At 39.5% G+C, this 15,288-nt stretch overlaps 1 protein-coding gene across 1 annotated transcript in view; it reads right to left on the bottom strand.

The window, feature by feature from the left end:
• Positions 1-3,219: 3,219 nt before the first annotated feature.
• The window catches only part of LOC148153206 (voltage-gated inwardly rectifying potassium channel KCNH2-like), a 29,173-nt gene continuing 17,104 nt past the window's right edge, over positions 3,220-15,288 (bottom strand). The window contains exon 2 of the mRNA XM_088001474.1: positions 3,220-4,221. Coding sequence (XP_087857600.1) covers positions 3,911-4,221 — 311 coding nt within the window. The 3' untranslated portion in view covers positions 3,220-3,910. The remainder of the gene's footprint in view (positions 4,222-15,288) is intronic.

Below are 15,288 nucleotides of genomic sequence, written 5' to 3' on the forward strand. Positions count from 1 at the left end.
ACAACACTATTCACTTTTATTATTCCACTAAAACAAATTAACAGCTTTCCATCAGCAGCATGAAAACGGGGGAAGGATTTGCTTTTAGCTCCAAAGCCCGGTGTTACTTGTTGCTGTTGTTGTTGTTGTGTGGGCGACAACTGTCTGCTTGTGTTCCGTGTGCTTGTGTGAACATTATGTGCTCTTAGGTGGAGGTGGGCTCATTCACGGCGCAGAGCGCTAACCTCTCCTGAGAGCCTCCTGCTCTCTTAAGTGCTTTGCTTAGCTACGGCTGCTAAGCAATCCACCCCCCTTCGCCGCACCCCTCATGTCACACAGGACTCTCCACTCCTCTGGGTGCTGAATTATCGAAGGACGGGGCTTTTAGGACACCCACACAGTCTGACTGACAGACATCTCCTAAGATTGTTGCTTCATGACGGCACCCAGGAGAGCAATCAGGTGAGCAGACTGAAAACCTGGTGTGTTAAGTTTGCAGTGGTGGTTGTGATCTCCCGGATAAGCCCCCGTTTCGCAGCGCTGTGCTTGTGGAGCAGGTCACCAGCTGGGTGCAACTGAATTAATGGTCATAAATTGATCAAATTGTTTCAGTTCAAGCCGACATTAGTACTGTTTTTCATATGCTTGTGGGTAAGCCAATACACAACGGCATCCAGTATGTTCATCCCCTGATCACCTCCCAAAGGAACTGTGTAGATCACAGGTGCCCAAAGTGGGTCCTGGAGGGCCGGCATCCTGCACATTTTAGTTCTCTCCCTGGTGGTAATAACCTTTTCAGTATGTCATTGTTCTCCTTAGGCCTTCTAATGAGCCATCATTGGATCTAGCTGCGTTAAACCAGGGAGAGAACTAAAACATGCAGGATGCCGGCCCTCCAGGACCGACTTTGGACACCCCTGGTGTAGATAGTGTCAATCGACAATGGAGAAAAAGGGCAAGGAACATGTTGACACAGCACCACTAACACCCTGAAACATTCATTTTTATGAACTCGCCACATGCTAAGCTGATTCTGTTGGATTTTCCTTCTGGTGGATTTTCCTTCTTCCTTGTGTTTAAAGGGGCAGTGTTATGTGTTTTCCAGGCACATAGTATCGTTATATAGCACAATCAAGCAACTATGTTACCTTCAGTTGTTATAACAATGCTTTACATATTTCAAACATGACTCAATAGAAATTTGACTTTGTAATTTAACACACTGACATTGGGTCTTTGCCTCTTTAAGAAGCTCCGGTTCTTTCTGAAACTCAGGATTCAGGAAGTCAGATCAGGAGAAAAAAAAACTGGGATAATGTGAACACAAATTAACATTCTGTCCCCTTCCTGTCAGGAGCCAGAACCATTACATCTAGAACTATTAAATACTAATAATAACGACAGCTACGTTTCAACCCGGAGATCAACAGAACCCCACAAACTGTAACCAGTACCAAGCTATTGTTGACAGGAGCGTTGTTCTAATTCTTGGTGTGTGTGTGCGTGTGTGTATGTGTGTGTGTGCGTACGTGTGTGTGTGTGTGAGCATCCTCCCTGCTGCATTTAGCTTGGATAGTTTGACTGATGAACCCGGTGAGCAACAGAACCTGGACAGCTGAGTGCAGCAGCAGGAAAGAAGATCCATCAGCACCAAGGCCCAGGGCCAGATGTGGCACCAGATGAATGAGTTCAGATCAACATCCCTGTGTGTGTAGACTTCTAATGTTTTTGTCCACTGTTTTTATGTATCTGCTGCACCTGTTGATCATGGCGACGTACTATCTATCGTTACTCGAAACACACTTCTATGATATTCAGGCGGCCTGGCGTGGGTAAAGAGATATCCTCGGTTCTCTTTCTCTTTATTTCTCCTCCCATGTTTGGCTGCAGCAAACAGAGGCTGGAGACGTGAAGGCAGAGAAGACAGGAGGAGGCAGCATAGTGTTTCTGCTCAGTGTGCATTATGGATGAGGCGTGTCCACAGCGTTCTATCAGCTGCTCTCTGAGGGCCTGAAGGTGGCCTGCCGGGGTTACTTGTGTGTGGTGTGTGTGTGTGCGTGCGTGCGTGGGAGCGTGCGTGCATGCATGTGTGTGTGTTATAGATGACTGGGACAGAGAATTCACTGGGGTCACAGTGAGTAAGCACTGAGAGGTTATGTTATGAATAGAACTGGCAACATTTGATGGAGTAAAAGGTTTTATATGCGGCCCTACATAACAGAGCTGGTTTAACAGATCGAAGGTTTCTAATGTTTCTGACCATATTATGAACTTCTAACAAACTCAGTGTGTTTCAATTACAAATATGCACAGAACTTTGTCAATATTTCATAATAAAAAAAACAAACACTATTTCGCAGTTGTGATTAAAATCACACATGAATAAGTTTGTTCACGTAATAAAATCATTTAGAAAAATGTTCCGCCATCATCCTCCAACTACTTCCTGTATTCTTCTTCGTGGTTTGCGGCAGTGGAAGCATCCAGCTGCTGATAATGTGACGTGTGATGCAGAAAAGTGATTCCATTGCAATTTTGCGAAATGAACCAACTTTGATACAAACAAAAAACATCCTCATTCTAACACCAAAACCTTGTCACAAAAAATTTGAGTATTTCCGAGCTTGGCGTGTTTCCATTAGGCAAATTTGTAGTCAAAATTCCAATTTGTGCAAGTTTATGGTCAGTGGAAATGTAGCAAATGGGTAGTTCTTCACAAAAAGACCAAGTTACTCTTACACAGAAAATAAAATGTTAAACAATACTTGTGTGAACATCAACTTTTACATTTAGGTCGTCATGCCGACCCCTTCATCTGTGAAGCACAACCTGAAAAAAATTGACTTGCTACCAGCAGAGTTATCAACCTCGTTAACTCCACGGCTGAAGACGAGAACAGGGATGAAAACAGAATTGGATTTATGATTCATATTCCATCACCGTCCAACATGTATGAAAGGAATGCAGTTTACTTCTCACTGTGTAAACTTTATCCACCTGTCAGAAATGTCGTTGACTCCCAAAAATGACCCCAATCTGTTTTCTAAAAGGTTTCTGATGTACGACTCCCATCTCAACTCTTCAGTAAAACACTGGAAAACCAGATTCTCCCAGATCAGACCTGAACAGGCAGAAAGTCTCTCCATGCAGAGATACTATAAGACAACTGGCTGCATGTCCTCTGCCCTCTTTGTTTCTAATCTCCACTTTGTGGTTTACCTTTAATTTCCTTCCTCTCTGCTGCTTTGGTGTCTGTGTGCAGGTGGAAAACACCGAGCAGACTCTCTGGTCTTTACACAGAGACTTGGAGGCTCAAGCAGCATGGAGGCTCCTTGTCACCATGACAGCCACTTATCGTTCTGTCATCTGGTTCTGATCCAGCTGCTATGTTCCCAGAAATACATGAGAGACTTCTTTGAAGCTTTCTTTCTTTTTTTTTACATTATTATTTAAATAAACACGTGACAGCATATTAGGGACAGAAAACATTTGAGTAAATTTCCACCAAAAAATTCAAAAATTTCTGAACATGAAAAGTTGAAAATTTGCTTGAAAAAAACAACTCAAAATTTTATAAGAATTTCAGAAATTTTCGGTTTTGAAACAGCAAAATTGAGTTTAAATTTTTTGACTTTTGAAACTCAGAAATTTTGAAACTCAGTTTTTTTGAGCATTTTCTTTTTACTTTTAGAGCTCACAGTTCCTTTTTCTGTCTATACCGTTGTTTATGAGGTAAAGAAGAGGTGGGATTTTGTTGAAATACTTCTAATGGAACAAAAAAGTAGTTTACACACCAAGAAAAATGATGTCAAACAAAACTATTATTACTTAAAAGTAACCATCCTCACCAAAAACTTTGAACTAAAACCAAATCTGTTAAAAATTAAAATGTGAACACTCAGACTTCATCCCCAGATTCAACTTCTCCAGGTCACAAGACCCAAAGAACTCCCAACAAAAACAAACTGCAGTCCCGATTGACACAAAGCCCAGAGCTTCTCCTTCTCCTACCGTCTTTCCTGTACAGGTTGATCTCCACTTTCCTCTCCTCGGAGCCCAGCAGGGCCTGCGCCATCTGGGCGATGGCCAACCTCTTGGTGTCCGGCCCGTACAGAAAGTTACACGTGCAAGGCTTCTGCATGATCTCGGCTCGGCTGTAGCCACACAGGTGGCAGAATCCGTCATTGCAGAAGATGATGGCGCAGTTCTCCACTCTGGCGTTGGCGATGACGAACTTCCGACCTGAAGCGGAGGAGAGAGAAATCTTTACTACAAACTCCTAATGAGGAGTTGATATTTAAACAAAACAGTCGCTATGTTTTGTTCAGCTCAAGAAAAGAGTAAAGACATGAATCAGAAAAAGTTACCAGTCCATACATGTCCTGCAAACTTTAGAAGAAGTTGAGTGGAACTTTTGAAATCCATTTATTACCAACTATTTATGTTAAACAGGAAGAAAGAACTACAGCTTTAATAGATGAGAACAATGTATTTATATCCTGAGAAAAAAACCCGTTGCACGGTGCAAATAGTGGTAGCATGAGTTGAGCTGCTCAACCTTGAGGTTATCACGCTTGAAAAGTTTCACAATATTAATTCTTTGAAAATGTCATAAATTATTAATCATAAATGTTTTAACAGAACAATCTAAAAATTTTCTCTCTCAATTTATTTAATTATTCTCAAATTCAGAGTGACAATCACTGTGAGTGAAGCGCTAACAATCTGGTTTTTCTTGCTTTTACTTGACAGTTTTTTTGAATAAATCAATTCTTTTTACATTTTGAGGCCTTAGGGCTGGGTGACATGGACTTACAGTTTTATCACTATATGTACAATTGTGATAACAATAAAACTATTTATTACTTCTCTTTTAGGGGCACAACAATTACAAAGTCCACAAAAACACAAATAGTGCGGTTGAGAAACATTGCCATGTTTTTCAACAGCAAGCCATCGGTCACAAACGAAGTGTGTCACTAAACTGCATACAGTTTATGCATTTAAGCATATTTTCAAATGTACTGATATTTATCGATGCTCCCATTGAACAAATAGTAAAGAATAGTAAAAAACAACAACCTGACAGTACAGACAATTTTGGGGTGTCTTTAATCATTAATTTTAATTCATTGTGAAAACGATAAATCAAAATTCTTACCATGGTAAGAATTTTATCATGATAAATAATAAACGATATGATAAATGCCCACCCATAGCTCATCTCACAAAAGAATGGCGTTGAAGGTGTTGAGCCAAAAATCAAAAAATCAAAAAAAAAAAAAAAAAAGCCCACCAAGTTCTGAATGTCTTTGATCATTAAAAAGAAAAAACGAGATCCCTGATGCAAGTGACTGAAACCTGCAGCAGTCGGCTTCAGGCTCAGACTGAAGGTAAAGAGCATCATTTCACTTCTAATGACATTTTTTACCAGTTAGAAGAAAAAATCTGCCAATGGAAGTAGTAACGAAAACTTACTTGTATGTTAGTTTTGAATTTTTTCAAGTGAGACAAGATATTTGCTTTAGGATACTTGGTAAGGTTTTTTTTTTTTTTCGCAGTGTTAAATTGTCCATTTAACCATCGCATCACCGATGTGATGGTGTTTCACACTTTCTCCTTTTGGCAGGAACGTACCGTGCCAGATGTCATCACAAGGAACGATTCTGAAGATGGCCTGAACACTGAGGTTGTTTCCTGGGTACGTATTTTCAACTAAGCTGCATCACAGAGCCCTCAGGAGAACAGCTAAACTTTAACAGCCAGCTGGGAGGCAAGACTCTGTTCTCAGTAAAGATGTCAGAGAATCAGTTCAATATTCATGGATTAACTCTTTAACAGCAGTTTATTCACATCTGTTCAGATTTACATCCCGCCGTTTATCAAGAATTCATCCATCTGATGTGAGCTTTTTCTCTTTTTTACGGAGTTTTTCTGCGTTTGTTTCGGGTGTCATGTCATACATTTGTAAACTCCTACATGTAAAAGCCCTTTGTGTCTGCGTCAGCTGTTAATCAGCCTGTTGGATGTGCGTGATCATACTGTCCTCACCGAGTGTGTGTGGGTGTGTTTACTGTCTCGTCAGCATGCAACACAAAGCAAAAATATAGAAACATCACTCCATGATGGATAAAAACTGATTTTTCTTTTAATCTGGAATTTCAGATAGTTTTACCAAAAAAAATTAAATAAAATCAGCACAAAACAATAAGATGTTTGAAATACATAGACAGGTAACATGGTGCTTCAGGACAAACAAAAAAAAAGGCTTATTTTTAATTTTTATTTTTTAATAAAATTTTTACCCTCCTAGTCTGGCCATCCTTATGAACATTTTCTGGGGCTACTACTGATTTTGAGCAGTTTCCTTAAATGTATTCTCTTTTATTGTCATGCTTAAATGTTACAGATCATCTGATTTTAAACAGAATCTATCTGGTAACACAAAGCAGACAAAAATAGCCCAAACACAACATGTAACACACCCATCGAAAGAAATTTTAAAAAGTTATTTGCATCTATTAGTCAGGAAAGGATTGGATACGACCTCCAGGGAACCACAGGTGGCAATTATCCACAAATAAAGTAAAAACAGGACAGCGGTGGACCAACCTGCCAGAATGACTATTAACACAAAACACAGAATGTCTAAAGCGACGTCCCACCTGCACTGGTTAAGGTCAATGTTCATGATGCAACATTAAGAAAGAGACGGGATAAACATGGAACTGGTGATGTGAAACTTACTGCTGACGAAACACACACACATCTACAATTATACTGAGAAGACACAAGTGGAACTTTTTGAAAGGTTGCAACTTAAAGAACCTGGAACCAAAGAGTCCAACACAGTGGTGGTAGTTTACAGAAAAATATGAATGGATATGGTTCTTCAACGGGTCAGCAACGCCTCAATGTGTAAAGCACATTGAGGCATGTTGTCGTGAAAACATCCCAGCATATCAAAGTTACCTGAACGGTTCTGGTTCTTTCATCCTGATGATGAAAACCTAAGCAGATTTAACCAAAGTGTTTCTTTGTTTCATCAGGCTCTTCAGAAGATTTTCTCTAAGCGGTAAATCAAAGGCTTGAGATAAGAAGGTAGCAAACACACCAGCTCTTTACTGAGAGGACAGTTCATAAAAACACTTTTGCATTTGCTTTCTCCTGAACATTTGTAATTTGCTGATTTCAAAGATGAGAAACTCCAATCAAATTCACAGCCCATTCAGGTCCAGTGAGTATATTTTTCATCTTTGAGCATTTTAAATGTTTCATCTGAGAGAGTGTGTGTGTGCGTGCGTGTGTGTGTGTGTGTGTGCGTGTGTGTGTGGGTGTGTGTGCGTGCGTGCGTGCGTGCGTGTGTGTGTGTGCACCATGGCTCTGCCTCCACCATGACTTTCTGATGATTTATTCCTGCTCCAACATAACTACACTGCAGTAAATGTCAAACATTACTTAAAAGAAATTTGACTTTGATTTCACGCCATAAAATTGGACCTCTGTCTCTTTGAAAAGCTCCTGCTCTTTCTGAAACTCCGCCTTCAGGAGGTTTTCACAACATGGCTCCTCTATTAGCCCTTTAACAACATTTGCTTTTGATGAAGGAATAACATGACGGCATGATGTCGATTTTACATGACACTGCAGCCCACAGAGCATCAATCATTCATTCAGTCACGCTGCATCAGTCAAACTCGTCTCTGCTCGTCTTCCCAGCACAAAGTGGAGGTCAGGCGGAGCAGGACTGCTGGAGGAAACTGTCCATGTCCGTCTCTCCCACAACATTATCACAGCCTCCGCCTCGTTCCTTCAGAAGGGAAAGCCATCATCTATCAACGCTGCCTGCTCCAGGTTCGACAGGTTGCTCTCACAGGAGACATAAACCAGCGGAGGGAGATGTTCACATATTCATGGAAACACCGGAGAGCGCTGGGTGGATGTGCCTGATAGGCTGGCTCTGTGAATTAGTGGCAGCAGCAGGCCTCAGAGGCTCATAAAGGCTGATGGGTTTGTCTGGCCACACTGAAGAAAAGATCATATTAAACTGGAAACATGTTTTTGTGCAAGTGTACTTCTTATGTCTCATTTTCCAATAAGTGAATTAATGGTTTTTAGTGAGTATTTATGGCCAAAATAACAAAAGATTTTTTTTTTTCCCAAATGAAGCACTTAAGAAGACAGATATGTAACGGTAGCTATCACTCAGACTGTATCTATGAAAGGAGATAAAACACAATCTGGATGCATTCATGCCTCACACTGAATGTAAACACTCAGTCAGAAGAAATGCACCAGGTCAGAGAGGGAAGCAGGGCTTTACAAAGGCCACAAAAGCTGAAAGATAATGGAGAACACAAAGCTTACAGTCTGGAATTATTGTTCACACAGGCACACAACACTGGAGGCCAAAGAGGCGATTCTTTTACTTGCTGTATTAGAACAATTTTGTCAACAAAATGAAACCTGGAGATAAAGGTGTTATTTAGTGCAATGCGCCACGACAAAGAGAATAATTCAGAAAAATTGTTGAAGGATAACTTAAAGCCACTACTATTTTCCCCGCCCTCTGTCTTGGCTATGCTATTTACAGACCCATTGCCATAGCAGCTGACTGACAACATTCTCCACTAGTGTATCAGGACTCGGCACCAAAAACACATGGAAATGTTTCCCCACACAAAGAACAGAACATTCAGTCCATTACACCATTTCCTGGCTTTTTTTTTTTTTTTTTTTTTGATTATTAAGTGATCATCTGAACACTGCAGTGGTTAATTAGCTAATGTAAACACCTGCTCTACAGATGAGCTGTCAGACTTTTGGTTTTTTACTGAACTTAAACATGCAGAATTTTATGACTGAGTATTCAGGCCATTTTAGGAAGAAATAAAAAAAGAGGAAAAAATGTACACCAAAACCCAGTCATTTTGAGGATAATCTCAGAAATTTTCTAAGAAAAAACTCCCTAAATTTATTATTTTTTTCTAATTTTATTTTTCTCACTTTTGAAATTCATAAATGTCCAAGTTTTTTCTACTAACGTCCTTGAATTAATTTCAAAATTTCTGATATTTTGGGGAGAAATTTACTCCTTTTTTTCTATCTACAATCCACCTAATACACCGTCTTAGAATTCCGCAGCACATCTGCATGTTAAGGTTTTCAAAGTCAAGCTAGCATAACTGATCTACTACCCTCTTCTTTCCTTTTTTCCAATGAAAACCTTTCACTAACCTGTGAAATGTGACACCCTTGGATCTTGTTATCTAACACTACACATAATATTGCTGACAATTAGAAGCAAAGCACTGCATCCCATTTCATTTTACATACAGCACGTAAATTTAAGATTTAGTATATTATGTTGACAACATGACAGCTAAAGCCCAAAGTAGCCATTGTCAGTAAGAAGTTTCTTTTATTTTTTGAGGTGCAGGGCAGGGTTTTGCGTGTGTGATGTCACGTTGCAATATGTCTGCATAAGTGGAGAAGATGAAGGTTTTTAGAGCACAGAAAAGACGGCAGATATAATGTGAAAACCTGCTGCATGAAAGTTCACACTCCTCAGGGTTCAGGACGCAGCTGGACCTACAGGAACATTATCATTATTTCACCAGGAAGACGCGTCACACGGTACCGTTTCTCCTCAGGTATTCACAGACATGAAATTCAATATTTGAAAACAGCAGGTAGGGAGCTGAAATCAAGCCAGGAGAACCAAGCACAGGAAATAGATTTCCTATTTTAACACGCCTCCTGCAGGGATGTTTGCTGCTTTTGACAAGTGCCGACCTTCATGAGTCAGCTGCTTATTTTTTTACTATAATCATGAATGTTACAAATATGTAAAAGAAAAAGAAAAAGAAAACATTTCATAACAGACCCGGTTGGTGTAAATCTAGTATTAACTTAATGTAGCCAAATTAATATTAACAGATATAAAGTATCCATTCTTCAACAAACTTTTCATTATTCAGGAAAATGTATAATTTCTTCAAAAGCAAATTATTTACAGCTAATCAGTCCATGTCAAGTTTAAGGAAGAATGGTCAGAAAAATACAGCACATGCATTACTTCCTGATTTCTCTTTGCCATAGTGAGGACACATCCCTCTGTTTGGGACCAATAACATTTGAGTTTATTTTAACTATGCGGTTTAGACATGGCTAACAGAAAGACTGATTAGGAAGAAAAAAAACATGAAAGCCTTTGACTAGAACAACAGGAGACCACTAGGATTCTGTCACTGACACCAAAAGTCGTTTCATTACAATTCTGATAGTTGTGAGACATCATTCTACTCTCTTCCACAGAGGTGATGCTTCAAACTCAGATGTATGGCTGTAAATAAAATAAATCATATTTACAGAAATAAAATGGTTTATTTCTGTAAATACTTAATAATAAGTATTTGATCTAGAAACACACTCCCTAAATGAGCTCTCTCCATTATTCTTGCCTTTTGGAAAAGTGTTTCAGTAACTACATTACAGCCTTTGGATCCATTTGCTTTGTGAATCTGATGCCAAGACTCAAACAAAAACAAGTGGAGCTGGTAACTCACATTGGTTCATTCATGTCAGACAAGCAGGGCCTCATGAACAATGACGGAATTGTTTTTAGATACTTTTATACATAAAGAAAATAAAAGAACAATGCTTCCGTTTGTTTTATTAAAATGTCAAAAAGGAAATGGCACGACATCCCTAAAAACACGTCTTTGAATGTTTGTTGTTTAAGAAATGCATGCATGTGTTGTCAGTGAATAAGATTTACTGACAGAATATTAGGCCACCATGTTGAATTTATGCGACATTCGCAATTTTATACGATTTCTCAATGTGTGCACCAATTTAGATTTCTTGCTTTCAACCAACAGTAAAATAAAAGTACACTGGTTCATTATGTAGTTTGGTTGTACAGTCACGACTCAGTCAACTTGGATAAAGTGAACATTTTTTTATTTTTTTTGTTTGACTTGAACATGTGTTAGTACTTAACAGAGTCTAGCAAAGAACTGACTGCAACTTTTGTTTGATTATTTTTAATTAATTGCATTTTGTAAGGACAAGATGGCTGAAAATGAATTCATAGTGATCTTAACCAAGGTTATCTTCCAGTGACGGTAGCATGTAGTGGGCTGTGTTACATGTATCCACGCTTCCATTACAATGTGCACAAATCTGTCAACATTCCACCAACACTGAAGACACACAACTTCACAATTGCCGTTTCCATTAAATAAGAAAAGCAAATAAAATCGCACATGGACGAGTTGGTTCAAGTGATAAGTCATTAAAAAAATGCCACGCCATAATCCTTCTACCACTTCCTGTTTTCTTCTTCTTCTGGATGTTGATGCCAGTGCCAACATCCAGGTGTTTGATGATGTCACTGGTGTGATGTGAAAAAAGTGTTTCCATTGCAGTTTTGTGAAATAAAGCAAACAAAAAAAATACCTCATCCTAGCGCCAAAACTTTTTATCGGAAAACTTTTTTTTCCCAAATTTGTTGTTTCCATTAAACAAATCTATTCTTGAAATGTCAAGAAATTGTGTGAGCGTCTTTAATGTTCAATAACTAAGTAAGATCTTCTTTAACCCTTGTGAATAAGAGGACTGAGGCAAATAATACAAGTGATACAGGTGTGGGGTCAGTTGGACACCATTTGTAAACACAAGGGTCAAAAGGATTTTTCTGAATTGTGACTTTGCATAGAGAAACATTGATTATATTACAGAGAAGCAGCTCTGCATTGAGGAGTCCTGAAGCAGCTGTAGTTGTAAAACTCCCAGCCCTCACTCACATCATTCCTCTTTATTGAGCACCAGAAGCCAAAGGAAGAGGAACTGTTGGGAACGCTGATTAACGTCGAGCTGCTGCTGCTGCTCCACATCAAAACACGATTTTACATTTTCAGTGATAACATGTGAATCAACAGTTTCTGAAGCATTCCTATGAGCCCTAAGGGACCTTTGATGCATGTGCAGACCCACCAACGCACGCTGAATAATTCACAAAGACCAGACCTTGGGCTCTCTGTCGTCTGTTAGACTGTGTGTGTGTGTGTGTGTGTGTGTGCGTGTGTGTGTGCGTGTGTGTGTGTGTGTGTGTGTGTGTGTGTGTGTGTGTGTATGGCTGGAATCTCCCAGAGAAAGCTGTGTGGGCGGACGAGGAGGGAAGCCTGTGTGTTAGTGCCGCTTCAGCTACAGGGACAAGAAGAGAGGCTATGAGGGACAGAAGGGCAGAGAGACATGATGGAGGAATAAACAGGTTGGGAGGACAGAGGTGAAAAACGCGGCAGGTTGTTCATGGTGGTCTGTGTAACTGGGTTTGGTAGTTTTTGCTTCAGGCTGAAGATTTTCTGTTTTCATTCACCCAGTTTCTGTGCAATTGCCATGGAAACCGAAGAGTTGACACATGAAAACCTCTGTAACATACCAAACGCTGGAGCACTTATATCTTGCTATGTTAAAGCTGTAGTATGGAACTTTTATTAAAAATATGGTTTTTATATATTTGTTAAAATTATCATGTTGTGACAATTTAATAAAAAAAATAAAACGCTCTAACTCCTCTGCCTCTTCCCAGTGCTCCCAGTACCACCAGCAGAAATACACCAGTCACAAACAGCCAATCAGCCAGGGGGAGGGTCCTAGCGCTGTCAATCACTCTAGTGCTCAAATCCTGGAACTTGCTTACTGCTGCATTGCACCTGGTTCTCCACATCATAGCTGACTGTGTTAACTGAGGCTAATGATATTATGCTATATAATGCTAATAAGGCTAGTGTTAGCTATCCGCCATCACTGGTGGCCATGATAACTAAGGCTTGTTAGCAAGGCCACCGATGAAGGTGAATCAACAGTTTTCCTTGTCATCTCTGTCAGTAGCACATTTAGCAGCACTGATTGACAACACTAAGACCCGCCTCCCAGCTCTGATTGGTTGTTTCTGACCAGGAGTCTTTCATTTCAGCAGACAGCAATAGTAGTTTAGGGAGGAACTGAAGGAGCTCAACATTTCAGCCGATGATCCGTCATGACAAGGTGAGGGTTATAACAAATACAGGAGGATCATTCTTATAAAAGTCACATTCTGCAGCTTTCAGGAGATTTATTTTGCATTTTACAGGATTTATTCAGGTGTTGGAGTAACTGGACAGCCGCCATGCCTTTGTGATGAGGAGAACCCAGGAAAGAGCAGGAAAGGCTCTCGATGCCAAAAAATGATGAAAATGAATAACTTTAATCAAGTGGAGCCAGAGCACCAGACCACTGTGTCCATGGCAACACAAAACCTGCCGTGGCCAGAACAAAATGTGGAAAAGACACAAACACAGGTCTGTTCAAACGTATTAATGTTTTATTTTAAATAGGAAATAAAATGACCTGGAAGGGTTGATGCGGTTGCCAAAGTGACCAGAAAAGTTTCCAGAATAGCAAAGGTAACACAATTTGGCAAAGCGAAACAAGGGAAATTACGACTAGCGGGGAGATTCTCAAAGAGCCATTGGACAACAAGATGAATAAAACCTTCACATAGAGCTCATTAACTATAAACCGGTTTCTATTATTTAGAAGAACCCACTGTTTACCGTCTTGTCTAAAAATAAATCAACATATGGAGAAGGTGTGAATTAAACTGCCCTTCTGTTGTATTATCTGTCACACAGTACCTGGAGGCATGTGGTGTCTGTGTAAGTAAGCACAGGTCTGTGAATTCTCAGTGTGCCGCACGGAAACCTCAAACTGTCAGATTGCTTGTTATATGCATGCTTTAGCTCATCCAGCAGATTTCATATCAGAGAAAAGTAACTTTAGTTATATGTTTTCTGAAAAACTGATTCTAATTCCACTATTCACACACGACAAAGAATCAAATAAATCTGTTTAAAATAGCCTCTTCAACAAAGTAAGACATAGGAAATATGTATGTGTGTTATATGTATGTAACTTTCATAAAAAATATGTTTCTGACATGCTTTTTAAAACTGGCACTATGTCCTGATAACATAACATGAGTAAGATTGAAGTCTCAGCAGTATAATGATCCACAGCCAGGAGCTCCACCTCTGCATGGCTCAAATAAAGTTCATGGAATGGCCTAGTCAAAGGATTTTCAAATTTACTCAGGTTATCTGTGTTCTGGTAATAATAATTAAGCACAAAATGAGGAAATCTATGGGAGGAATACTCCAAAGCACTATGATCTTTAATTTCCACCTTTATCTTTTGAAAAATAAAAATGGGTATATGATCTGAAAATGCACATCTTTTGCAACGCTTATCCAAAAAGTCCTAAAAGCTGAAAGCTAATAAAAATTTCTACAATGGCCCTAATATTACGTCGTATTCATTCATTCATCCCCCCACTGGTTTCCTCAGCGTTTGATAATGTGTTGCATTTCTGCACAATGAAAAAAATAAATAAATAAATCAGCTCAACGCAGTGTTATTCTGAGATGCAGTTATTTCCTCCTATCTGAGAAGCTGGCTGGACACTGTGAAGAAGTGCTGATGTCATCATTATCTCATTGCTGATGGGAGGGAAAAAAATAAACATAAAAAAAGAAATCCTGTCATATTCTGACAGTCCAATATTTGTTCCCGCACTCAGGCTGTTGCATTTTAGAAAAGTTTTTAGTTTTTTTTAAATCCTTCTATAAATGATGAATTTCAGCTGCTGTGACTTCACAGTGGAGTGGCGACAAAAATACCTGCTGGCAGGTAGCTTTCTGTGTCAGCTCCTTATCAGGGGAGACACGCCGCACTTCGTCTGGAGAGCTGAGGCTTCGGCAAAACAAAGACGCCGAGGCTGCAGAGCTTAGCTCACGCTGGCTGTATTTTTATCCTGAGAAATTACAGTCAGGGACTTCTGATGCAGAACATGTCAAAGAAGTATGTGTTATTGTTTTGTTTCTTTTTTTCAAATCAACATAAGGTAAGCTGTTTTTTTTTTTTTTGCTTTGTTTTTTTGCTGGATTGAAATAAAACTATATTTTTTTAGTATGAATGTAGATAGAACTCATGTGAACCAGCATCGTCCAAATTACACTTAAAATCCTGTCAATGTTCTTTTGGGGGACCATGGCATAGAAAAGTTCGGAACCCCTGCCCTACTCTACCTAAACACAGACAAAAAATCTTTTTTATTTTTTTATTTTCCCCCCCACCTTTTCTTGGACACTGAAAATATCTACAGGCAAAATGATGTCGCTCATCATCATACATTTCGATGTCTGTTCATTTTCGGTTTGTCGCCCAGGCTAACTATCTACTCTTCTTTGTTCTAGGTCCCATCAG

This window comes from Poecilia mexicana, unplaced genomic scaffold, assembly GCF_051168715.1.
Source record: "Poecilia mexicana isolate PSO_F unplaced genomic scaffold, ASM5116871v1 scaffold_20, whole genome shotgun sequence".
NCBI lineage: Eukaryota > Metazoa > Chordata > Actinopteri > Cyprinodontiformes > Poeciliidae > Poecilia > Poecilia mexicana.